This window comes from Manis pentadactyla, chromosome X (assembly GCF_030020395.1).
Source record: "Manis pentadactyla isolate mManPen7 chromosome X, mManPen7.hap1, whole genome shotgun sequence".
In the NCBI taxonomy this organism is placed as follows: domain Eukaryota; kingdom Metazoa; phylum Chordata; class Mammalia; order Pholidota; family Manidae; genus Manis; species Manis pentadactyla.
In genome coordinates, this window is record NC_080038.1 from 111425092 (window position 1) to 111452672 (window position 27581).

The 27581-nt window shown below is 43.6% G+C and overlaps 1 protein-coding gene across 1 annotated transcript; it reads right to left on the reverse strand.

The window, feature by feature from the left end:
- Positions 1 to 15483: 15483 nt before the first annotated feature.
- LOC130681809 (rhox homeobox family member 1-like) lies at positions 15484 to 23811 on the reverse strand. The gene is made up of 3 exons (XM_057495385.1): positions 23390 to 23811; positions 18770 to 18815; positions 15484 to 15704 (listed from the first exon to the last, which is right to left on the reverse strand). Exons 1-3 carry the CDS (start codon positions 23809 to 23811, stop codon positions 15609 to 15611), a joined length of 564 nt encoding a protein of 187 aa, XP_057351368.1. The 3' UTR covers positions 15484 to 15608.
- Positions 23812 to 27581: the final 3770 nt, after the last annotated feature.

Sequence of the window (27581 nt, forward strand, 5' to 3'; positions counted from 1 at the left end):
GCAGCTAAATATTTGTTTTGATTCCTTAACTTATAGTAATTTCTCACTTGCTTATACATCTGCATTTTTCACAGTTTTCTCTTTCTCCCTCTCCCACAACACCCATGTACACAAGATACAAACACATCCGCACCCTTTCTTTCCCATTTTTCTACCAGCTCTCTTCCTTTTCATCTAGCCTTTCAAAATATATTTCAAAATCATCTAGCCTTTCTTTTTTCCTTTTTTCTACTACCTTTCAATTTAACTCAGTGGCCTCAAGGGCAGTCTCTTTCAATTTGAAGTTATCTCCAAATACCCACATGGACAGGATAGCTTTCTGCTGCTGGGGAGATTATTAACTGCTCATATGACTTCATCACAGAATTTTTTTATGTCTGACAGTTGCTTGTGAAATTTCTATTTTTCCTCAAGCTCTCCAGCAGCATTTCTGTCATCACCACGCATCTTCTTTATCAGGCCCACAGGCAAAACCCAATTATTAATTGTGAAATAAACAGCCCCCTTCCCACTGGGGATTTGTTCACGGGCCTGTGACCTGTGGAGTCACACAGGGTCCCATACACTTGGTTTAACCCTTTGCTGTCACAGTCTTGAAACTCTGAATGACTCTGTAACAAGTGGACTGCATTTTCACTTTGCACCTGGCACCACAGTTACATCATCAGTCCTGCTTCCTCGGTAGTAGTTGCTTCTTCCTTCTATTTGCAGGCCTGGGGGCCCCATGCAAAGTCAAAGGGATGGGGCTGGGCCCTTGGTGTTTACCGTTATTCGAGGAAGAGGATGCGGCAGGCCTCTTCCACCCTAGGAACTTTGCCCCGTCGTGCCGCCTTTCTGCCCGAAGCTCCTCTGGGTCTCCTAGAGCGCCGAGTGACATTTCTCCAGCATGTTCTTCTTCTCGGTCTTTGACCTCAGTCTTTCTCCTCCTAGAACTGCTCACCTGGACTTCGTCTCATCCTGCCCTCCTCCAGCAGGTTCATCCCGATCAGGTTGTCAGGAGTGACCGAGCTCGGGGATTTAACGGCAGAGACAGTGGACCTGGCAGCTAAGGACCTGTGGACCTAAATTCTGAGCTCAAATATTAAGCATGGCCTGAAAAAGGCTTTCCTGATAGTGGCTGCAGAGTTGTCTAGCAGCCACAACCAAGAGATGGTCTGAGGGGAAGAGACGGAAACAAGCTTTGAAAGAAAGGGATTAAAGGGTGATAAGACAATCAACAGGGATTACAAAATAATTGGGTCTAAGGAAGAGGCACATGTTCATCACTTATGAATATGTATGCACACTAAGTGGAAGGGGACAGGAAAGATCTCCCGTGAGTATACAACTGATTGAAATGTTAACTGCCATCTGCACTTAAGGGCCCATTGTGAAGGAGAAGCTGGGACTCTACTGGAAAACAGAACTGACGAGCACTGGACTATGTCTTTCTCACTTAAACACACACACACACACACACACACACACACACACACACACACACACACCGCCTCCAACACGCCTCCAACCACCACCACCATCGCCAGCAACAATCTTGACAGTATTACTCTAGCCTGCCCGATGTGTTCTGTTAGACAGCTGCTCTTAGAGATCAAAGTCTTTCTTTTTCTTCGGAGTCTCTGTTTGTTGCGGCATCTAGTATTTGGGGTGTGTTTTCAAAATACTAGCTCAATCTGTGACCCCCCCCTTCCTTTTAGTACCTATGTTCTGCACTGATAATGACATTCAAAGCAGATTAAATACGATTTGACAAGTAATGAGCATGGGGCGTACTGCTTGAACTCAAATACCCTGCTGCCAGCTCTGCAGCCTTGGACACGTGTCTACACTTTTCTCTGCCTCAGTTGCTCCGTCCACAGACAGGTTGTTGTGAGGATTAGATGGGCTAATATACGTGAAGCACTTAGAATGCTTGGTACCGAGCACTTGATAAATGTCAGCTATTATTAGTGTTGACCTTCCTCTCTGCCTCGTCAGAGGCCCTCCTTTCTGGAGCTCTGGAGCCACATTTCCTGCTCCAGGCAAGAGCTGTAATCTTCCTGGGGTTCCACAACATCCTTACCTCTCCTGGCAAGAGCAAGACTTGATTCAAATGTACAGCTCAGGGCCTTTTCCCCTCCCTTCCACTTTCCAGGCTATCTGAGGTGATATATTTATTCCATGCTTATTTCCCACGGAGATTTGCCAGGAAGAGTGTGTCTGACAGTTCCCATCCAGAGCAGACGACAGAAATCTGACTGTGTGATGTGGGTCATGCTGTTGCCAGATACTGATAAAGCTGGTGCAGTGACGAATAAGACAGCTAGATGAGGATGATATATCCAAATGCATAAGAACAAAACATATTACACTTGGGGAAAACCTCTTTGGGAAATCAGTGGGACCAAGCGGAAAAAATACTAACGTATACCTGGTAGGACTATGGTACCTGAAAAAAGGCAGTCACCTTTCCCTCCACATTGCTACACCCCTAAAAAGGCAATAAAATCAAGCCATTTGCACAATGAAATATTTAGAACGTATTATTTAGTTTAATGTGCTAACCCAATGGTGGACCTTGGCGTTTCCATTGCTTATAGTTTCTTTGTGGAAAGAATTCACCCCATTACGTGACAGCTGTCCTTGATACTAAAATAACATTCAATTTCTCTTCTTTTTTTCAGATGCAAACCAGGGACACTTGTGACTTGCTTTTATAGTGTCTAAAGCACTTGGGCTTTTAACTGATTATTTTTTAGAATAGCCATGCTTGCCACAGAAGAATTCTTTGAATTTTCAAACAAAGCCCAATGCCACAGAAACCCTGCAGAGCCCCAGAATAAAGCAATATTATACCCCTAAGAAAGCATTTCATTTCAGCGGCAGCCGCGCTAACATTCATCAACAACATTCTTTGCCGCCTCCAGTAGATTCACATACGTGGACTCCTGCTGGACAAGATTGTCATGTTCTGTGACATTCAGTTCTCTCTCCACACAAGTGTCAGGTTCTCAGGCTGCACTGACTGGCCAGAGTCAGAGAGCCCCCAAAGCAGCCAAATTTTCAGGAGGCAATAGTTCTGTAGAGGAGCCAAAGGGGAAGAAAAACAACCTTTATGCCCCAAGCTGGTTTCCCTAACACTTTCCATCTGAAGGAGCTACATGAGAACTTCAGGGAGATTGTGGCAGTAGGGTAGAATCATGTAAGCCACCTCTGCCCCTGAGTACGTACATAGTCAACAGCTGAGTAACCGATCGCTTAATCTAAGCTGAGTGCTTTTTGCTGATAATAATAATGATAATAAGTTAAAAGAATAGCTTCCTACCTAACATTTCTTCAGGTCACAGCTAGGTAACCCTTTTATTCTTTCTGGTGCAGCAGCCCATAAGCATGAAGGGACAAAAGAGATATAACATGCTAGAAGAATGTATTTAACCCAACACACTGTGGCACTAATGGAATACATCTCAGACATGGTAATATTAAACTCTTTCCATCAACTCCCTCTTGTTGCTGGCAATCATGCTGTGACAAGTGTCATCTTCAACAAGAAAATAACCTTAACATTCCATTTTGGCACAGGCATCTTTTATCAGCAATGAGTAACCCGAGAAAAACAAGTGCTCCTATGTAGATTTCCCTTGCATACACTGACCTAAGGTAAGGAACACCAAAGGCTAATTAACAAGGTGTTTTCAAAGTAATACTCAGGGGCGCCTATCTTTCTGATTTTCACTTGTAAATATTTACTTTTTTCCCTGCTTGTAATGAAATCTGAAGCTAGCAAGACTTTTGATTGGCTTTAGGAGGGCGTTTTGGCGGTGCAAAATTTCCTTCCGTCTAATGTGAGGATCTGACATTTGCTCTTAGTTTATTCAGGATGCATTATAAAACATTTAGTGTGGGATTTAGATACACATCTGCACTATCTATTCTGTCAGTACTGCATTGGTGTTCAAGGATTAAAAGGGTTTGATCTCCCTTCCTATGTGGAAGATGGGGAGGGAGTCATTTGAGGTCCAGCTGACAGAGTGTTTCTTATTCTCACTTGAGTTATTCAAGGTGATAAAAAAATGTTTCCAGAACGTCTTCTCAAAGGGATTGTAGTCAGGACCAAAGAAAACAATTGGAAGCAACTCACCAAATCTAAGAGAGTCTAACAAGTCTAAGAGAAAAACAGCTAAATGCTTGATGCAAAACCAAATATTTCAGGAATTAAGAGGGCTCAATTCAAATCATTTCAGAAAATGAGAAAATATCTGAGTGGAGGAAGGTAGGTGAGCCACGTGAACTCCCTGATAAGATCTTCACTCTTGCTTTTTAAGGGCACCTAAGGCCCCTTGGCTGGGTGAATTGGAAGGGGCCAATTCCAAGTGGGTGACATGACTGTCTTCCATATGTGGGCTTTATTATTTTCACATGGGACCCAAAGGTCTCAGCACCTGCACTTACAGACAGTTTTCACCCTTTGGAAAGCCTACAGTATAATAATATGGGTTGACAAAGACAGAATTTCTGTGATGGACATAGAATTCTTCATAGACCCACAGGTCTTTAAGTCATTTTCTTGCAGTTTAAATTTGTCTCATCTTCCTAATTTCCCCCATTCACTGCATGTGTGGGGAATGATGTATGAGCACAAAAGGACGGAGATGAGGCAGAAAGATATAGTGTGGACATGGGCATCTTCACTGCAATTAGGCAAGGGAGAGTGATTCCTATGGACAAAGCCAGCTTTGGGTAAATTCCTGAGGCTTGAGAGATGGCTTAGAATACAGCTTAGTGGAAAATATCACTTAGTGTATTTTAGAATGGTCGATATTCCTTTGAATACTAAGGAGAAAGGATGGAGATATGGGAGGGAGGAGTGGAGCAAGATAGGGTCCAAGGGAATAAACCTAGTGGAGAGCCCACAAAAGAGCAAGTTTTTAGGACTACCTGCCAAAAGGCCCTCTTCGCCTTCACCGGGTGTTGATTGATTCCATGGGCCTCAGTTTGCACTGCATTAGACTAAAAGTAGAAGACCTGAGTCTTCAAACTGGCAAGGCAACTTACTACCCATGAGCACTCAGGTAAGTCTCTTAAACTATTTTAATCTACAGAGTCACCTAATCTAAGAGGACCTGCTACGTGACTAATCTTTCTTGAGATTTCTTAGGTGGATCACATGAGAAAGCATATGAAAATACCCTAAAAATCTAAAGTGGAACTTTCAACAACATGGAAGACTGAAGACAAGGATGCAAATTCACATGCTGGAAAAATATTTCTCTGGCAATTATTTAATACATATGTTCATTCAAGACATGCAAAGGAAATCCCAAGTGGCAACAACTGAGAAAGCAAAACCAGAGCAATAAGTAGGAGCTGATATCACTTTCCCAAGTGTGCTTCAGATCATAAATAAACCTGGAATCCAGAGGTTGGGGAACAGAGACATGGTCTTGCATCTGTGTGAGGCTGGGGCTGAAAAAGAACTCTGTGCATAGAGCTTGGAGTCTTAAAGTAGCTGCTCTGTTTGTCAGAAATTTAGAAAAAGTTTCCCTATCAGCTCAGAAAAACAGAAATAAAGCTTACTATTTGTCCAATGCCCTAGGGAAAGGGTAAAGAGTTGCTTATGATAAATTTAAAGCCACATGTGGGTTGTGCCAAATGTTGGTGTAGAGTTGGATTTAATCTACCAGGGTGGTACAGAAAACTTAAACCATGAAATTAGCATTAGAAGCTGATTTTGGACTATCAAATGGCTTAAAATACACAGTGAAACACATCCAAAAGGGCCTCAAAAGTGCTTTACTTTTCTCTCCCACATTCAGAGCAATTAGGATCTCCAGGAAAACGTAGGCTCTGCAGAAGATGAGTTTCACAAATTAAAAAATTACAAACCGCGTGAGGAAACGAATCACCATGAAGGAGAGTCAAGACATAAAAACAAATGAAAACTAGCTAATCCAAGTCTTGAACATAATAAATTTGAGACTATTTTTGAAAGAATTAGACAGAATTTCTGGGAATGAAAATCATAAAGATTAAAACTTGTAAATGCTTAAAAGGATAAGTATTAGTATGATGAGAGATTATACATCAGAAATAGATGTTTTTATTTCATACAACAATAATAAATATTTTGAGAATGAGGGTATTTTATGCAATATTTATTAATGTCCACTATGAAAATCTGTATTAAGTTCTGGGGATACAAAACCCAGTTAAGATGCAGGCCCTGACCTTTTTGAGCTCATATTCTAGGGCAGACCAGAGTAGCACAAAAATAGCAATAAAGTGTTGTCACAGACTAGGTTACAGTTAAGATGTTGTGTTGGAGGTTTCCAGCTCTGGACAAGTTCACTCTGGATTTCCTGACACCAAATGACAACAATGGAACATTGGGGGTAAAAGGTCTTATACCAAGCTTTGTTCATGGTGGCCAATCGAGTGCTAGAACCCCATCCAAATCTGGCAAGTCTGCAATCCAACTCCATCAGTTGCACCTCTCCACCTCCAGGCAGAGCACTGGGAGCAATTCTTTATACAGTAACACTGACGATAATGGCTCATTGCCAACATGTGTGTAAGCACGTGCCTATGCAGTAGGCCAGTCACATCATTGCATGTACATAATGGGCAAGTAGATTAGGGTCAGGTGAGGATCCTGCCATATGAACCTCCATTTTCCCTCCATAGGGTACATAAGAGGGAGTGGTCAAGCCTATCCACTGGCTTGAGTCACTACATAAAGAGCTCCATCCAGTGATATGGCTCTATCCAGAGCCATCAGAAAAAGCTTTGTAGATAGAATTAGAGACGTTCGAGTTGAGTCTTGAAAGTTGAGTTTTTCCAGACCCATAAAGAGGGAAAACCATTAAAAGTAAAAAATGCATGGTAAAACAGCATTGTATGTCTGGGCTATTGGGTGTGGAGGTAAAGGAATGGGTAAAGAAGAAGGCAGGAGCAGATCATAATAAACAGCAAATGGTGATTTTTACAGGGAGGTATGAGGAAAGTACAGGGATACAGTGGTGAGGAACCTGGAATCAGACTTCCTGGTTTAAATCCTGGATCTGCAATAACTACTAATATAACCTGTCTCAAATTACTTAATCTCTCCATATTTCAGTTTTTTTCAATTATGAAAGGTAGGGGAAAATAATATAAAATCTTTGGAAGACTGTTGTGATGATTAAAAGAGATTATGCATGTCAACACTTGGCACAATTTTTAGTATGTTTTAAGCACTTAATGAACACCAGCCCTTGTTATTTTAACTACTATTCTTATTAAGAGAGAGATTTTGCGGGAGATGGAAGCAAACAGCAAAGTAACAAATATCACAGTATTTATTCATTTAACAGATATTTGAGACACTGTAAGTAACTAGGTGTCTTGCCTGAGGGTTCCAGCCCTGGGCAAGTTCACTATGGATTTGGTGAGACCAACAAATGTCAGTGGAACATTCTTGGGGTAAAAGAGTTTATACCCGGCTTCATTCTCACACTGGCAGGTCGAGCACTAGAATCATATTGTCTTGCTAATGGGTTTTGGCCCCGGGCAAGTCCGCTATGGATTCAATGTGACCAAAGAAATTGACAGTGAAACGTTCTTGGGGTGAAAGGGTTATGCTTTTCCACGGTGGCAGGTCAGTCATTAAAATCCCATTCACTCAGAGGGGGTCTGCATGCAGCAAGCCGGTCTCTGCCTCTGGGCCCCTCTGTCCACACAGCCGTTCTCTGGGCCTCTCTGCCTGCACAGACATCCCACACAGTCTTCCAGCACAGCCGTCCTCTGAGCCTCTGTCCTCGGTGCTGCCACCACTCCAGCCTCTGCTCTGCTCTCCCGCAGTCTTGCAGCCGTGCCACCGTGTGACGCCCAGAGCACTGGGTGGAGCTCTTTATATAGAGTCAACAGCCATGTATTGCCCACAGGTGTGCAGTGAGCTAGTCAACCAGGGCCAGGTGAGAATCCTGGTCACAGGAACTCTCATTTTATCCAGACATATCTACATCCTGCAGTCTGCCGGTCTGTCATCCTTCTCCATCTCCACCTCCACCTCCACCCAGATCACTGGGTGGAGCTCTTTATATATAACTCAGTCCACAACAGCTCATTGCTTACACGTGTGGAAGCACTAGCCTAGCAGTAGGCCAATTACATCATCAAGTAGTTTAGGGTCAGGTGAGGATTCTGGTCATAGGAACTTCCATTTTCCCCTGCACTAGGGTTATTGTAATGAAAAAAACATATTCAGTTCTTTCCCTCAGGAGACTCACATCTTAAAGAGGAAGACAAATATTAAAAGGAGGCAGGGAAATATTAAGATATTAATAGGAGGCAGAGAAAAATGCAGTCTTAATCAGTATCACATGGGAGCTTGCTCTAAATGCCATTTCTCAGATTCTATCCCAGACCAGCTGAATTGAAAACTCTGTGAATGGGGCCCAGCAATCTGTATTTTAATAAATAGTCCAGCTGAGTCTGATGCAAGCTAATGTTTGAGAATCATGGCATTTGGCTTCTATTTCTTTGAGTTTAACAGAGGGAGCTCTCCACTGTACTGAAACACCCTAACAGCACTTGGAATGGGGCCATTGAAAATTACTTGGCTCGAGGTGCCCTTATTGTGCCTACAGCTTTTCATGGGATTTTCTGAAGACTAATTTAGGTTTAAAAGACCTGTTTTTTTAAATTGAATCTTGGTAAAATCTTCAGAAAGAAATCAATAAATAATTACAGTCTGTTTGATTTCCCCTTAACCACCCTCAGGGAAATGGAACATAGGCCTGTTACCTCCAGCAGGGGGCTCCATGATCACCCAAAGGCCCAAAGACAGGGACCTACCCAGACCAGGAGGAAGGGCCAATTATGCACATACAATGCCAAGAGTACATTCTTTGGCTCTTGCCACTGGCCACTTTTATGCTACTTAAAGTAAGTAAGTGATAGGTCATAAAGTACCTTCTAAAGAAAGTAGATTCAGTTAATTGCAAGGCTTTTAATTTTGTGATTGAGCATACAAACTGGGACAGTACTTTTGACCTTCCTTTAGACCTTTCTCCTGAGTAATACTCGACCTTTATCTTAATATATGTGTAAGAAATATTTAATAAAAATTCATTCCAAGCAATGCGATGATTAGCCTGCCTCGGACTACCACAGATCCAGGTCAGACCAGAGCAAATGAACAATTCTGCCACAGCTTGTTGAGAGATACACTGCTGATGTGTTCTTGGCCTATCCCTGATACTGCCTGCCTCAAAGGAAAGTCAAGCTGCTGACCTCACTGGAAGTTTAAGCAACAGTTCAGATAATCACAACATCTTTGAGGCTAAACCTAGTCTAGAGGTAATTTTCATCCCTAACATTTGTTTGTAAGGTGGCGGTTTAGCATTTAGAGGAAGTTTTCCTATAGACATCTTGTTATGTAAGGTCATTAGGTAACCAGGTCAACCCATGCTGCGCCCATAAAATAGCATTAATAGAGCTGTTTTTAACTAGACATAACCGCTATCTATAAAGCACAAGGAGGAATGCATTTGGATGCCAGGAATGCATTCGGATGCCAAGCACACATCTCTCTTCCTTAATGGTAGGGTCACTGTATGCAACATTTGGTGACTAGTGTTGGGCTGGGAGAAGGGAGATAAGGAGAAAAGATGTATTCTCTCAGTAAAGGTGTAGTGGTTTTTTATACTTTTACATCTTTATAATGGAAGAAAATGCTTGCTGTCAAATATAAGAAGGTGTCTCTTAGTGTTCTGCACTGGACACAGCTGGCATTTTGATGGGTGGTTGGAGGTGGAGGGGTGGATTGGGCTCTCCATCATTTTATCATTTTAAAGCCAGGGTAGAGGTGGGGTTGCCTGTTTGGCAGCATCTGGATGTGGTCCTAAAGTAAATGCCCAAGTGGAGACCCTGACCTTTTCTTTAGATGAAGAACAAGAAAGTGATTGACAGATGGAAAGTGTTTGTGTGTGCGGCCAGAATACTGGAACCACTATGGATCCCTAATATTTTAACGTGAATTCACTAGCATTCCTGGAGTTTGATTTATAACTAAGTGATGATAAAAGGGCCGCTGGTGACACCTTGCCTTGAGGAGTGGAGGATTCCATAGGTCCGACGTCCCCCCTCTTGGTAACTGACCAAGGTTAGACCAAGGTGAAAGATGGGTGAAAGATTATTACATATTTCTGGCAAGTGTTAGTGAGATGTAGTGTAGGTTGATAGAAGATTTTAGTAAAGTTATAATTAAGGCTTTGTACCAAATAAGAAGCTTTATTTTGGATAATTTAGATAATTAGCTTGAGGGAAAAAAAAGGGAAGTTCCTATGGCCAGGATCCTCACCTAACCCTAACTACTTGATGATGTAATTGGCTTACTGCTAGGCTAGTGCTTCCACCTACATTAAGTTTCCTATAGATGTCCATAAGAAAACTTCCTCTAAATGCTCTACAGGTTAGACTATGTTGGGGGCAGCAGGGTAGGGGCTGGTTGCCACAGAGCTAAGAAATAGCCTATGACACAGGTGGGTGTTGTCAAGGTAGAAGTCACCGGTCTCAACAAATTTTTTATTACAGTAAACTGGTTATTTTGGGAAAAGATGTTGAGGATAATAAGGAAAGATGAGAATGGTTAGTTTTTAAGCTTCCAATGGTTGGCTCATTGTCCTTTATGTATAGTTTCTTATGAACTCTCAAAATTTTACAAATGGAGAAAACTGGAAGTAGAGAGAGGTTAGGCAACTTGCCCGAGGTCACAAAGTGGTATAGCTGGGTTTTGAAGCCAGCTGAGCTTCCAAAAACTTAACTGCTTTTAAGCCTCTAGATTTATGGACAAAAGGATGTATCAGCCTTTTGCAGTCTAACCTGCCACAAGTGGAGGAGCTTCTATATATAAACTTTGCACTTAACTTCAGTTATTCTGCAAGTTCAGATATACACGCAGTGAGATTGAGGCATTTTCAATGCATTGGTTTTACTTGGAAGAATTCCTTTGGACTGTTTTTCTTACAGCTAGTCCCCACCCACTCTCCCCACCTCCCATCTCTGCATTATTTAAAAGAGTTATTATAGTGGCTAGAACTACTATATGTTTGTACATGACCGTAAACCAGAGGAATTCTCATGTGATTCTAGTATCTATGCTTGTAAATGGCAGTATCTACATCTGTAAATGGCAGGTAATGGCTATCGCCCGACAGGTTTTTTAAACAACAATTTGTAAATGACTTCTGGCTTTTTGGATCGAAGAATTATATTAGTTAAAACAGGAACAAAAGATTCTGACTTAACAGCAGTTATTTCTGGGAAATAGAAGAATGTGCCTACAATAAGAACCATGGAGATCAAAGGGCCAATGCATTAAATTGAGTGAAACTAATAAATTATTGGAAAACAATTTTCAAATAGAAGAAAATATTACAATATGAACAATAGCATTATTACTAACTTTAAAAGAATAGAGGATTTCTCACATTGCAGTCCATCAAAATCATGTTTCAACCATGTTTATTTGGAAATAATGTTACTATAATGTTCATTTAGAAACTCAAATTCCCAGTGCAGAATAAGCACTTATTCATTGGTGGAACTCTGGAAGCTTAAAAGGCATTAGACTGAGGTGGGTGGGAGCAGCCTTGCAGCCTTCTCACAAGTGAGATCAAGACGTGCCCAGGAGGATTACCACGAGACCTGCTGTCTGATCTGAAGGGGATATTGACAATACACCAGAATCTGGATAGTAGTAGACATATGTTATTTAAAACTTAGGTTTTATGTAGTATATCATAGGTACAGGCTTTCCTTCCTAAGTACCAGAACCATATGGCTTTTAAATCTGACTACTGCCACCCTAGCAATTGATGAAGAAAAACCCTCTCGTTTCATATTCAGACAGATTAAAAGGATCCAAGAGTTCCTGGTACCCTCTGGTTGTTCAGAGCTTCCCAACTTCCTACAAGTATTTCATGCTCCAAAATTCCCTACTCTATATAACTGCCAAAATAAATCTCAGCCTCCTTAAGTCAGATGCCCTCAGACAATGTGCCAGAAATAGGTTACAGGTGCGTTTTTAAGCTTCAGCTATTGCTTTCCTCAGTACTAACGGGGCCGGGGTGGGTCAGGGCAGTGGTTTCCAGGCCACTAGCAGGTTCAGCAGTTTACGCAAGTGTAATATACTAATATGACTTTCTGTGCATGTTGTGGTATTTTACAAACAACTGGGGAAGAACTTTTCTGAGTATTGCAGATTGATGCTCTTATGAGATCAGCTAATACTGATTTAGAAAATGTTTACCTGCTTTTTTTAATGAATAGAACTGTGGCTGCCAGCATCCTGAGGCAGGGTGGCCACGCTGCCGCAATCTGGTTCAGTTTCTTTGACAGGTATGCAACCGGCTGCTGCCAGGGCCTAACAGTCTATGTCAGAACACCGAGAGCTACTTTTTTTTTTCCATGTACGAAGAGATTGAAGGGCGTTTTTATATTCGGCAGGCCTCTGAAGCAGCCTCTCTTTCTAGGAAGATGGCTCTTGCCTCTTCTGTCTAGACAGGGGGCTCTCGGTCTGTCCCCCCACCCCCACCCCAGGGGGCTGTAGAGGGGTTTTGCCATTGCCGAGAATCCAGGAATCCAGATTCTGCAGAACCCGGCGGCCCCCAGGAACTCTTGTAGGCCTTTCTTCGTCTGGGGCTGTGGTAAGGAGATAATGACATTGTTTCTCTCCGGCCCTAGTGCCCTTTCTCCCTGGGTGAGGAGGAAGCCCAAGTACCAGACTTGCTGCTGGACTGCTTTTGTCCCCGTGGCTCTGAGAATAGTAACAGTCTTGTTACTGAAGGGGGCTACAGGGATTGTGACCACAGTGTTCTGCCCCTGTGTCAACCATAAATGTCATGTTTTGGCCCCCCACTTTCATTCTGACCGTGGGCTCATGAGGGCCGAGAGTGAGAGAGCCCAGTCCTTGTCAATCTGAGTCTGTTCCTGCCAGGCCAGTGAGCCTTTCCCCGTGAGGCTCCTTCCGGTAGTGACTGGGCTTCGGGGCTTTGCCTCGGTTGGGGCGCTCGTTCTTCCAGTGCCCCTTCTTTTAACAGTAAGCACACTGGTCCCTGGCTGGGGGGGGGGGTTCCTCGGCTTTCCCCCTCTTGGTGGTGGGCTTTTCTCTGCCTTTTGGTTATTTCTTTCTTTTAGAGCAGCTGCCAGGAGGCGGGCCTTTTTTTTTTTTTTTCGTTCTTCTTTCAGCCTCTCTGTCGGCCTGAACTTCTCTGTCTAGATATACTTTGTTGGCAATTTTAATCAATTCAGTGATATTTATTCTGGCAAAGCCTTCGAGTTTTTGGAGCCTTCGTCTGATGTCTGGGGCGGCTTGAGCTACAAATAAGGTGTTGGCCATTTGCTGGCTCCCTGGTGACTCAGGATTGAAGTGAGTGTAGATTCGATAAGCTTCACACAGTCTCTCATTATAGTCCCCAGGAGACTCTCCTGGTTGTTGAGTGACTGGAGATACTTTGGTCATGTTCATAGGCTTTTTGGACCCAGCTTTGATCCCCTGAAGGAGGGCGTCCTGATACTGGTGGATCTGATGCTGTCCCTTATGGGTGGTAAAGTCCCACTTGGGGCACTCCTCGGGGACAGCGATTTCAGCCCATGCACCCCGATCAAGGACCCCGGCTGCCTCTTCTCTTCCGTTGTGAACAGGTTGTGGAGAAGCTGTTGGCAGTCTTTCCAGGTGGCCGATGGGTTTGGAAGACGGATTTCATGAGATCAGCCGGGGCTTGTGGCTTTTCCGATGGGGTGTTGTATTTTTAATTGAGGAGGATAGTTGTGGAGAAGGGTTGATAGTAAAGCATGGACTGGCTGGGCTGGATGGTCCTGTCTTTATTACACCTTTCAGGCTCCTGCGTCTCTTGCGCTGGCATCTGAAGGGCGCCTGCTCCCAGCCAAGGGCTCAGTCTGGCTACTGGTCTGGGGGAGAGTGGGTCCACTGGTTCTGGAGTTGGCGGGGAGGCTGATGGTGGTGGGGTGGCCAGGACCAGGGGGCTGGGTGCTGATGGCCTTGGGGGCGCATAAAGTGGGGGCAATATTGGCTCTTCCTCTGGATCACCAGCAAGAATTTGTGGCGGCTCAGGCTTCTGTTGATTCTTTGTGGGCTGCTTTGTTGAGGCGACCAAGACCCTACCTTGTCCCTGCCTGTTGCAAGCAAATTGCACCCAAGGGGGAAGGGTCTGGGCAACTCCTAACTGGGAGTCAGTGTATGGGAACTGATAAGGATGACCTGGATCTCTAGTGATGACCCGCCAGACTCGACAGATTGTTGGGACATCTAGGGTCCCCTCAGGAGGCCACCCCACATCAAAGGCGGGCCAATCAGATGCTTCACTTGCCAGGGGTCATACTTATTCCATATTCTCCCTGAAATCCCTTTTTGAAATTTTTGATCATGGCTTCAAGAACTGTGGGTTTGCTGTGTCCCGATCCCACGATGTGTTCGTGAGACGGTGCCGCAAAGACAGACAGGGGACGGGGTGTCATACACTTCATCATTTTAACATAGAATTCCATTAAAGAAGCCTCCCGCTGCTAAAGACTATGACTCAGAAACAAAGGTTCAGCGGAGAAGAACCTAACGCTTTTAAAAAAGTGGGCCTGGCCTCTTCCCTCTTAGCCTTATGCTTGCATTGTTTTTACACTGGCAGTTTCACACAAAGAAGACAGGATGAGCAAAGCAAAGGTATGACAACTTTTTTCCCGTGAGGGATTATTCTGGAACACTGTTCAGGAGACCGTCTCCCTACTCTTGCTTTGAGCAGCATTAAACTAAAAGGTCTCCTTAAACAGCAGGAATTGGGATCTTCTCAAGGATGTGGAGGGTGGCAACATACATCTGAAGGCCTGATAGCTTCGGAGCCAGAAAATATGCTTTCCTGGGCTGGTGGGAGGAGAGGAGAAAAGGGAGAAGAGCCCTTTCTGGCCTTGATGGAATTGCTTCTCATCTTTCTTTTCAAGTGCCTGAGTCACTTCTATTTCCCAATCTCCCCCACAAAAGCTGAGGGTAGTGAACCGAATTTGGGTCATGGTGAATGAATTTTGGTAGCCACCTTCCCGTAAATCGCCTTGAGGAGCTTCTTAGGACGTTTCCCCTAGAGTCCAGTGTGCAGCCTGACCTTGTCAGCACCAATGGAGCTGGTCTGTCTGGAAACACACTGCTCTCTGACTAAGGACTCCCCTCGTCCTATCTTGCCCTTCCTTCTGGTCACAGAGGGGCAGGGTGGGGATGAAATGGGGTGCTGGGGGAGGGATGGAGGAGAATATATGGGCCGCTGCAAACTCATCACAGGCACTTGGGAAACGTCTGTGACATGCAGGGCCTACTGACAGTGACTCGGGGATGTCCCTCATGAAAGGAGGCCTCCTTGTCATTCTGTGTAAACGGCATTTCCTTGCCCATTGCCATTCATACCCTACCTGCCCCATGTGGTACACAGAGACAGATATATTGAGAATGTACGTCTTTACTGATAACACAAGTGTGGAGGGGATAAGGGTGGCATGGGCAGCATGGGTGGCCCATGGGCCCATGGCGCCAGAAGCATCCATCTGTGCTCCAGCTCTGGAACTAGGATTCTAGGGCCCCTCCATCATTACGATGGCAGGGTGGTCTGGGTCAGCTGGCGCGTTCCTGGGCACGAGGTGCTCTGATTTCGCTTGTACTTGGCCCTCCGATTCTTAAACCACATCTATAATCAGAGGGAAAATAGGATTGGTTTAGTATATGAAACAGTTAATGCCATCATAGAAAAAACACAGCATGCAACTTTATATCTGCCATTCGAATTTCAAACTGCATCAGGAGAAACTATTTAATTATTGCTAAAATAACTCCGCAAAGTTAGCACCACACCCCCTCCCTCCGGCTCACCCTCAGCTCCAGCTATGTGCCAAGCTCTGGAATAGGTTTATTACTTTGTCTCTGTGCTCCCAATTTTAATATTCTAGTGTTTTTTCCAGGTATTGGCTGGAAGTCTGGCTTATTAACTGGACCAATCCTTGCTGCTGATCCCAGGCCTGATTACAGGATAAAGAAAGGTCTGTATCCTGACAGTGGATCATCAGCTGTCCAGCTGCCTCTTGCCCCTTCCTCACTAGGGATAGGGTCAGCTTGTGTGCGGGGGAATTTGGACATTGTAAGTAGTGGGCCCTATTTAAATTCGTATTGAGGGGAAGAGCTCCCTATTTGAAAAGCCTATCTATCTTCAGTGAGAAGTAAATAATCAATAGGAAGGAACATGGATTTTTAGACAAGGTTTCCTTCATGGATGTCCTAGGGGTCATGAGTCCTTTGAAACCTCTCGAGAGTTAAAACGCAGTCTGCCCCTTTTTAGGGAGGCCTGGCCATAGGGTCCTGAGGAGTGTGTGGCTTGTCTAACTGGGACCTGAGAGTTGCTGACATCTTGGACACTGCCTTGATTCTTGTAACCTGCAGCATTAAGGGAAGTCGAGACCATCTCAAGGCACACCATGGTCACTGTTGTCAATTCTGCATGCTCCAACCTGCCCCACCCTTCAAACCTTCCTGGGCTCAGGACCAGGTCAGCCCACTCTGCTCTGGCTACAGTTCCAGGATCCTGGACCACAGCCGCTGTTGTCCAGCATGGCAGGTTATCCTAGGCGCTGCTACTCAACCAGGAGGTCCCAATCCCATCCCTTATTCTTAAGGCAAGAACGTGGAACAGGCATTTTAGGAACATAGGTGACAACAATGAGGCTAAGGGGTTGTAGCATGGCTCCTCCCTAAATATCCGCCAACTAATTTTGCAAACAGAGCAAAACTGTCAGTCCAACTTCACTATCTTCTCAGTGTCCTAGTTAATGGGCTTTACATTGTACTTAAATCCTTTTGGAAATTTCCAAACTGCGAATTTTATGTGACACAAAGGGCCTTTTTTCCCTGCCTGAAGCCTCATTTCCGCTCTCCTGTCTTAGTATTTGCAGTCTTTCTGCCGCAGGAATACATGTTTAAGAAAGGCCAGTGTGATAGAGCTCATTTTTGCGGGATCCAAAGGCACCAGTGGTCAAATCTCCATAAACATAACCAAAGCCCACAGCTGGCTGTAGCGGTCTGGGCTGATATTAGGTCTCTATCCCCAATATTGGTTTCACCAAACAGTTCTATTTGCAAAAGAAAGGAGGAAGACTGTGTATTAATTTTCTCATGGAAATGCATGCGGCAGGGTTTGGAAATAGATGAGAACCCTGACGTTTTTTTTCCTGATTTGTGGTTCCTCGTGGCTCCCATTGCCTTCAGAACGCCAGTGAGAGAACACTATATAAACCCGGAGCGGGGGGCAAGCTACTCACCAAGCATTACATTTTCCTTATCCTCTGCAATATGCCTTGCCGGCCTAAGAAACTGCTCCCAACCTCCTCCCACCCTTCCCAAGCCGAGCCAGGCCTGTGAGCCCAGCCTCTGGCATTAGGACGCCAGCACTCAATGGTCGGCTGTGTGGGGCTGCTTTTCAGGCACTCCCAGTGCCAGACCTTCAGCTCTTTGTTCATCACTGCACTCAAATGTGCACTGCAGCAAAGCTAATGAATTCAAAACTCATACCGATTTTCTTTTCTTCTTTGGGGGGAAATACCTCTTTGATAAACCTTAGGGTTCTTTTTATTTTTTTTTGGCCGCCCATTTGTCCCAGATGGGAAAAAAAGTATCATTTCCTGGGGGAATGAAAAGTACTTGAAATTAACACAGCTATGAATCTACCCTGAAAGGAGGGCCATCCTTCCCTCCCCCACCAAACAGATTCCACAAAATTCACCTCTTCAAAGTAGTACCATCACAATGGAAAAAAATAAATTCCTCAGATGTTAGAAATTCCTCAAGAGAATACTGGCACATTTAGTAGATTCATAATGTTGCATTTGCATGGTGTCTGTAAAGACCTATTTTGACTATATGTAATTCTTTTCCTGACCTGTTTCTCCCTTGTTAGGTCAAATTAATATTAATTCAACATTCTTCTTGCTTGCTTCATTCTTTAGGCAAATTTTCAAAGCTTACAAAACTTTCTTCCCATTCTCACCATAATGTGGCTATTCTAGCAATGTCTTCAGGTTGATACATCAAAGAATTAAAGAAAATTGAACTTTAGAGCTGCCGCTCTACGCTGCCTTACCAAACACTTAAAAACACCAGTGAGAGAATCAGGCAACCGGACTTTTAAGCTATCTTCCTCTGTCTCAGCTTAATTAAAAGTTACTCCTTCACTCCCCCATTTATAAACACACTCATTTTTCTAACAGCTTATGTCTGGTTTTAAGTGATTTAGCACAACTGAACCCTCTCATAACCTGCTCTGTGCATTAATTTGAGTACTTCCAAATTTAGGATGAGTCCCACTCTACACAGAAGTGTTCCCTACAGGATACCACTGTTAGAATGAGTGGAACGTTATTGAACATACACATATATATGTATATGGGTATTATATATTCTATATGTATATATAGATCTACATATCTATATGTTTGTAAAATATATGTATTTAGATTTGTACACAGAATAGAAGCAGTTCCTTTTTTTCCCTTTTTCTTTAAGAAATCATGTTCTCACTTGTCATGGGAAATATTCATAAGCTGGAGTTTAAATATCCCATTTTCCACCTGCAAAGATCCCTAAGGTTAAAAGTTCTTTGCCAGTGGAAAAACAACAAAAACACGAATGTGAGAATGCCTAGAATAAAAGCGTCCAATCCTCAAAGCAGGCTTCAGAACGGCTGCCCTGCCATGCAGTTGTACTCACCTGCACTCTAGCTTCAGTCTCACCTATGGATCTTGCAAGTTGGCTTCTGAAGAGAGAAAACCACAAATGTCTTAGTATTCGCAGTTGTGGATAACATTCAATATGTACATTTTATGCTTGTTTTAAATTTGTAGTCTCCCCTCAAGACCGCCCAAGTAAACTTTTCTGTCATTTACGGCCCCAGGCTTCCTTTTTAGATGGCTTCCCCTCAAAATTTAAGGTGGCACTGACAACTCAGTATCCAAGAAAAATAATTTTAATGCACCTTTAAAAAAAATTAATGCAAAGAGTCTAATGAACAAATTATCACAACTTTTAATAAAAGAACAATCCATCAACTGGGGTTGCATGACAGTACCTCACTCTCCTTCCCTGATTCCACTAAAATTTTATTTACTAAAAAGGGCCACTAGCACAGGTGGCAAAAGCAAGAAACACATACATGGGACTACATCAAAATTTAAAACTTCTGTGCATCAAAGGACACAAACGGAGTGAAAAGACAACCCATGGAATGGGAGAAAATATTTTCAAATCATGTATCTGATAAGGAGTTACTATACAGAATATATTAAGAATTCCTACAACTCGACAGTAAAGAAACACCCAGATTAACAAAGGGGCAAAGGGCCCAAACTGACACTTCTTCAAAGATGACACACAAATGGCTACTATGCACGTGAAAAGATGCTCAACATCAATATTCATTAAGGAAATGCAAATCAAAACCACACTGATTTCCTCCTCATCCCATTAAGATAGCTACTATCAAAACACCAGAACACCAAGTGTTGATAAGGATGTGAAGAAATTGGAAGTCTTGGGAATGTAAAATGATGCAGCTGCTAAGGAAAAAACAAAATTTACAAATGGGATTAGCCTATGATCACCAATGTTCCACTTCTGCATATATACCCAAAATAATTGAAAATGGTCTTGGGAAGATATTTGTACTATTCAGAATAGCCAAAAGGCAGAAGCAACCCAAGTGCCCAGTAATAAATGGACAGGTAAAGAAAAGATGGTATTTACGCACAATGGAATATTATTAGCCCTAAAAAGGAAGGACTTCTGGGACACGCTACGACATGAATGAACCCTGAGGATATGATGCTAAGTGAAAAAAGCCAGTCCCACAAAGAAAAAACTATGATTCCACTTCCATGAGGCACTCAGAGTAGTTAAATTCATGGGAACAGATAGTAACAAAACGGTTGCCCGGGCTGAGGGGGCTGGGGGAACAGTGAGTTGCTCACAGTGTACTCACTTCTCAGGTTTCAAGATGAAGAGTCCTGGAGATCAGTTATACAACAATATGTGTGTACATAACACTACTGGACTGTATGTTTAAAAATGGTGAAGACACTACATTTTATGTGTATTTTGCCACAATAAAACATCAGGAGAAAAGGAACAAGACAAGGATGCCCACTCTACCCGCTTTTATTCAACACAGTGCTGCAGTTTGTAGCCATGGAAATCAGACAACACAAAGAAATAAAAGGCATCCAGTTTGGGAGGGAAAAAGTCAAACTGTCACCCTTTGCAGATGACATGATACTGTACATAAAAAACCTGAAAGAATCCACTCCAAAAGTACAACTACTATCTGAATTCAGCAAAGTTGCAGAATACAAAATTAGTACACACAAATCTGTCACAGTCCTATACACTAACGACGAACTAGCAGAAAGAGCAATCAGGAAAACAGTTCCATCCACAGTTGCATCAAAAAGAATAAAATACCCAGGAATAAACCTAACCAAGGAGGTGAAAGACCTATACCCTGAAAGCTACAAGACACTCTTGAGAGAAACTAAAGAGGGCACTAATAAATGGAAATTCATCCCATGCTCTTGGGTACCAAGAATTAGTATTGTCAAAGTGGCCAGCCTGCCTAAAGCAATCTACAGATTCACTGCAATCCCTTTCAAAACACCGAAAGCATTCTTCAAGAAACTGGAACAAATAGTTCTGAAATTCATATGGAATCACAAAAGACCCCTAATAGCCAAAGCAATCCTGAGGAGGAGGAATATAGCAGAGGGGATCTCGCTTCCCAAATCCAAGCTCTACTACAAAGCCACAGTAATCAAGACAATTTGGTACTGGCACAAGAACAGACCCATAGACCAGTGGAACAGGATAGAGAGTCCCGATATTAACCCAAGCATATATGGTCAATTAATATATGATAAAGGAGCCATGGATATACAATGGGGGAAAAGATAGCCTCTTCAACAACTGGTGTTGGCAAAACTGGACAGCTACATGTAAGAGAATGAAACTGGATTACTGTCTAACTCCAGACACAAAAGTAAGCTCAAAATGGATGAAAGACCTGAATGTAAGTCACGGAACCATAAAACTCTTAGGAGAAAACATAGGCAAAAATCTCTTGAATACCAACATGAGCATATCTCCCCAGGCAAGGGAAACAAAAGCAAAAACGAACAAGTGGGACTATATCAAACTAAAAGGCTTCTTCTGTACAGCAAAGGACACCATCAGTAGAACAAAAAGGCATCCTAGAGTATGGGAGAACATATTCATAAATGACATATCCGATAAGGGGTTGACATCCAAAACATATAAAGAGCTCATGTGCCTAAACAATGAAAAACCAAATAATCCAGTTAAAAAATGGGCCGAGGATCTGAAGAGACACTTCTCCAAAGAAGAAATTCAGATGGCCAACAGGCACATGGAAAGACGCTCCACATTGCTAATCATCAGAGAAATGCAAATTAAAACCACAGTGAGATATCTCCTTACACCAGTTAGGATGGCCAACATCCAAAAGACAAGCAACAAAAAATGCTGGCAAGGATGTGGAGAAAGGGGAACCCTCCTACACCGCTGGTGGGAATGTAAATTAGTTCAACCATTGTGGAAAGCAGTATGGAGGTTCCTCGAAAAACTAACAATAGAAATGCCAATCGACCCAGGAATTCCACTCCTAGGAATTTACCCTAAGAATGCAGGATCACAGATTCAAAAAGACATGCACCCCTATGTTTATTGCAGCGCTGTTTACAAGAGCCAAGAAATGGAAGCAACCTAAGTGTCCATCAGTAGATGAATGGATAAAGAAGATAAACAATGGAATGTTATTTAGCCATAAGAAAACAAATCCTACCATTTGCAACAACGTGGATGGAGCTAGAGGGTATGGATCTGATGGACCTCAGTGAAATAAGCCAGGCGGAGAAAGACAAGTACCAAATGATTTCACTCATCTGTGGAGTATAACAACAAAGCAAAAACTGAAGGAACAAAACAGCAGCAGACTCACAGAACCCAAGAATGGACTAACAGTTACCAAAGGGAAAGGGACTGGGGAGGGTGGGTGGGAAGGAAGGGATAAGGGGATTAAGGGGCATTATGATTAGCACACATAATGTGGGGGTGGGGCACGGGGAAGGCGGTATGGCACACAGAAGACAGACAGGTAGTGACTCTGGCATCTTACTATGCTGATGGGCAGTGACCGCAATGGGGTATGTGGTGGGGACTTGATAATGGGGGGAATCTAGCAACCACAATGTTGCTCATGTGACTGTATATTAACGACACCATAATAAAAAAATTAGGAAAAAAGTCTTATAAACCATAAGAATGGGGAAAGGACTCGAATAAGCATTGTAAAAGATGCTCAACATCGCCAATCAACAGCAAAACGCAAATCAGAACCACAGTGAGCTACCACTTCACATGCATTGAGATGACTAATATCAAAAAAACAAAATAACAAGTGTCGAAAACTAAGGAGAATCAGAATCGTTGTGTACTGCTAGTGGGAATGTAAAACAGTGCAGCCATTACGGAAGACAGTAGAGCAGTTGTTAAAGTAAATTAAAAAGAGAATTACCACACAATCCAACAATTCCACCTTTGGGTTTATACCTGAAATAATCGAAAACTGACTCCAACTGATACTTGCACACCCAAGTTCACAGCAGCATTATGCACAGCAGCCAAAAGGCAGAAGCAACCCAAGTGCCCATTAATAAAGGGACAGGTAAAGAAAATATGGCATTTACACACAACAGAATATTAGCCCTAAAAAGGAAGAGACTTCTGAGACATGCTACCACATGAATGAAGCCTCAGGATATTACACTAAGAGGAAAACTCCAGTCACAAAAAGAAAAACTGATTCCACTTACATGAGGCACTCAGTCAAATTAACGGCAATAGAGAGTACAAAACGGGTGCCAGGGCTGAGCTGGGTGGGCGAACAGCGAGTTTCTCACTGCGTATAGACTTCTTAGTTTTCAAGAGGAAGAGTCCTGGAGAGCGGTCATATAACAATACGAACGTACATAACACTACTGGACTGTAGGCTTAAAAATGGCAGAGATACTAAATTTTGCCTTTACGTAAATTTTACAATTAAAAAAAAAAAACACCAACCAGTTTCCAGACTTGATTCACATAACTACTGTGTGAAAATATTTCTGTTGCTGCACAGAAGGCATTCTCATCCCCCAACCTTGGGGCACAGGTGGCTTTTTTGGCTTAGGAAGGGAGAGAGGAGGCTGGGGGAGAGACAAAGGTGCTTGGAAATGAACCTAAACCTCCTGAAGAACAGAGTGCTCCCTGGAGCAAGCCACTTACCTTGTGAGCCTGTCCAGGTACCGAGTTTGCTCAAAAATGCTTTCCATCACCCGCACCTGCTCCGGCATGAATTTAACGCGCCAGGCACGTCGCTTCCCACGGTGGGGCAGCGCAGCCTCGGCAGCCGCCGCCGCACAAGCCGGGTCTTCAGGCTGTTGATTCTTCTGGCCACCCCCACTACCCTCGTGGCTCCCGTCGACCTCGTGGCTCCCGTCGCCCTCACGGTTCCCGTCACCTTCACGGTTGGAATCGCCCGGGAGGTCTGGAGTTCCTTCGCCAGGGTGGCCACCTCCTTCCTCGTCTGATGCTGCACCCTGCACGAATCCAGATCTTACTCCGGTTTCGTATGTTCCCAGGCAGAAGTAGCCCAGGTTATAGTAGATGCCCAGGTCATAGTAATTGCCGCTGGGCTGACGCTCCATGGCTGGAGCAAGGCAAAAGCCGTGCGCTTCCACAAACTTCTGGCCAGGAACAGAGCGGCCGGCACAGACGTTTTTTCTGGCGCCAGCTACCGGTTCTAACTGGTTTGGGGCTGGTTCTAGGCCTGCCCACACCCCTTCAGACGACTGCTATTGGCTGTCTCTTTCCCGCCAGTTGTAGTGAGTGGGACTTGCTTCGGCGCGAAAGCGGCTGGGGCGTGGCCACAAGGGGTGCTATGAGAAGGACGTGTGGTGGGGGGATGGGCGTGTGCAGAGTCAGGGCTCTACAGCTCAGCTTACTAATGAGTCAGGAGGCGTGTCTGTTGTGCGAGATTATGCAAGCCGATTTTGGGGAGGGGTCGGGAGTGGGGAGAGATGGAAGGCATGAGACCTCACACCAACTATGGGGAGCCCTTGTGAAAAGTTAGGAGACCATCTTACGGTCCAACCCTCCACATTTGGCATCCTGCATATGCTACGAGTTAATAAGCTGAAATGATTAATTAGGGGGCTGTTTCCTCCTGATTTTCTGCACGTGCACTCAAGGCAGAGCCCACCGTGTTCCCCAGGGTGTCGGCACAGGAGCTTGAGGCTGGGTCTGCAGAGCATTCTGGGTCGGGTGTGCTCTGCAAGAAACCCAAAGCGTCCCTCAAAGTTCAAGTTCTCCAAAGTTTTAGTAATGAATCTGCATCAGAGTGCAGGTGCAGATCCCAGCCCCGTGCTTAGTGCATCCAAGAACGCTTGCACTGCACAGTGGATTCCATAGTGGAGTACACGATCTGAATTCCCTTGGGGAGGATGCTTCCTCCGCTGCACTGCACTCCAGCATCTTGCTATGTTCCCCACACAGGCTCGGGTGCTCCCTGTGCTGGGTGGGCTCCTGTTGTGAACCCAGGTGAGTATCCTCCACCTTTCTGCCTGCTCCTCCTCCTCCTCCTCCCTATATAAACTAGCCCCTTTCCTCCCTTTTCCTGGAAATAACATCCTGACCTCTTGCTCAGGAAAAAATAACATTTTATTTATAGTCAAATAAAAAAGATCCGGGCCAGGTTGAGGGCTCGGTGGTTCTCCCTTCAAGACGTGTTTTGTAGATGCTCCAGTGGTGTTCATATCCCAAATATTTAAAGTGGCTTCTAATAGTGGGCCCTAGGCTTGGAATTTTATGTCCTTTACCCTGTTTTTACCGTGGCAGCCACCAGTGTCTTCAGCATCGTTTTATGAAAGAAACCATTTTTGCGGGTCCTTGTAAGTATCATGGAGCTGAGGCACCTCACCTCCTGCGCCTAATGGGTAAGTGCCTCCCATTTCATATTTCTGGAGGACACCTAAAATTCAGCTAGAATGTGGTGACTGACTAATTCACTTTTAAAAAGATGTCCAGGGATGGCAATCCCACAACCTCTCTCTGACTTCAACCAAATTGTTTCCTTTGCAGGCTGGCACTTGGGGATTAGCAGGCCTCCCCTCCTCTTGGCTAGATTATTGATGATGGATTTTCAACCTTGAATCAGTTATTACACGAGAGACCCAACGGGTTTTCCTCATGGTTTGCAATAGACTAGTTAGGAAATCTGTGACAGCACAGGGGGTGTGTCCTTCCACAGATTTCCACAGTGGGCTCCACTGTTATCTAACCTCCAGTCCCTCTCCTCTAGGTGAGTGTTGCTCTACCTCCATACCAGCTATTCCAGTATTTACTTCAACTTTTTAAGTTAGATGTAGTTTAATTTTTATTTTAAAATAAAGGTGGTGTTCTATTCCAAGCGAAAGTAGCTAGGAATCATGGTCTGATGTGACAGATCTGATTGGGAGATCAAGGGCTCTGGAGCCAGACTGCTGGCTTCCAAATGCTGGCTTTGTTTGCCACTTGCTCTCTGGCTACTCTGACGAGCTGCTTATTCTCACTTTGCCTTGGTTTAGTTATCTTTAAAATGGGGATAACAGTTTTAACTAGTAGTTGTAATGGGGTGTTAGGAGGATGAATTGCGCTGATGACAATAAAACTTCCTAAATGACCATTACACTGTGCAGCCTCACATTTCCTACTTCAGTCACTTTCATATTTTTTATTCACAAGGGTCCAAGAGAGGAGAGACTGCTATCCTCTGGCAGTGTTCAGTGAAGATAGGGACATTTTCGTGTGAAAATGACACTTGTATCATGTCTTTTTTTTTTTTTTTTTTAACCAGTGTGCTTCAGCCAATAAGCCTATGTTGGCTTCTTCATGTATAAGCTCTGTGCCAGCAAGTGTATCAGAAGAGTGCTTATGTCAATCAACAGTTCTTTTTCTGGAGCCTTAGATACTTTATCCCTAGGAGCCAGAAAATAGTAATGAAATAATAGTTTCCATGTTTTACGTGCCTATTCTGGGTCCAACAGGAGGACAAGCACTATATGACTCACAATTTGCAGGCATGACAGAGTCTAATTCACATTTTACCCATCACATCACTCTGGCTCCCAAGTGGAGAAGGGTCATAGGCAGGAAAGGTGAAAACATGGAGACAGGAGGCTAATGCAACGCCCCACTTTAAGATGATAGTGGTTAGATTTAAGGCATGTGGGAAAAGTGAAAGGTGTGGGGATGTGTTTTTGAGATGCAGTTAAGATATACTAATGAGCTGGATGTTTGGAGTTGCAGAAAGAAGCTACATGCATTAAGTCATTGAACCCTCACGAAAACTCTCTATGATGTAGGCACTGTCATTATCGCCATTTTTCAGGTAAGGAAGCTGAGAGTCAGACAGGCTCATGTACTGGCCCAGGACACACAGTGAGCCAGGCTTTGGACCTGTGCTCCTAACTGCCTCTTCTCATTATTGGTGGCCTTTCTCTTCCTATTTTTCTCTTACCCTACTTCATTGCTTTTTCTCCTTCCTCACTCTTCCTTGGCTGAGGATAGAACCCAAGTATCTGGCACTGGGCAGGGATCTGTACTTGTCCTCTGACGTGGATTTCATTTGTAAAACTCTGGAGCACTTAAACTTTCTCAAGGGGCACACTGGGTTTCTTCCAGACTGCATGTGACCATCCAGAGTGCTGGGCAAATCTCTCCCCAAGATCCATCCCCTAGAGCTACAGGTTGCATGGAGGGCTTTGATTTCAGCATCACTGCAAATACTTAAAGCAAGCAGCCTCCAGGCCAATCATTTCAGTTTAATTACTAGCCCCTTTGACGTTACTGGCTGCTGGATATGGAGGGCTGGGTCAAAAGACATCTCCAAACTTTGTTCCAAGAGCTAGAATGAGGTCTCCTCTCTTTCCTCTTCGTATCCAAATCAGCTTGTAAAACCAAGCAAAGCCCCGTGCTCTGGACAGGCACCCCACTAACTTGGGTGTACCTGGCTGAGCTGCACTATAGATCCCCCATTCAGTACACACCCACACACCCTACAGGCACCCTTCTTCTTCCTCAACTTATGATTTCATTGGTCAGAGACGTTTCTAGTGTCTTTCTAACACATTTTTGGTGTATATGGATATATGCTCAAATAAATTGTTGTATAGTATTTGAATGAATGGTGAAAAATATATTTGCTCTTAGAATCATGTGCACTAATAAGAAATGCTATAAAGAGAATGCCTTTAAGAAATCTAGTGAGCCTCAAACATTTAAAAAATACTTTTATATGGTATATATTTATAAATTTAGTATGCATAAATATATAAAACATTTGTAAATAATATACAAAATGTTCATAATAGAAAATTATAAATTATGTTACCATATTCTATTATATATTTAGATTTTATTTATATAAAAAATTTAAATA

What these genes read in the sequence shown, in the direction of transcription:
- LOC130681809 (XM_057495385.1), bottom strand. Translation starts at nt 23,811, where the DNA reads ATGGAGCGTCAGCCCAGCGGCAATTACTATGACCTGGGCATCTACTAT. An exon ending in TACCTGGACAGGCTCACAAG is followed by an intron (nt 18,816 to 23,389) that starts GTAAGTGGCTTG and finishes TTCTCTCTTCAG; the next exon opens with AAGCCAACTTGCAAGATCCA. An exon ending in AGACTGAAGCTAGAGTGCAG is followed by an intron (nt 15,705 to 18,769) that starts GTGAGTACAACT and finishes CTCTGATTATAG; the next exon opens with ATGTGGTTTAAGAATCGGAG.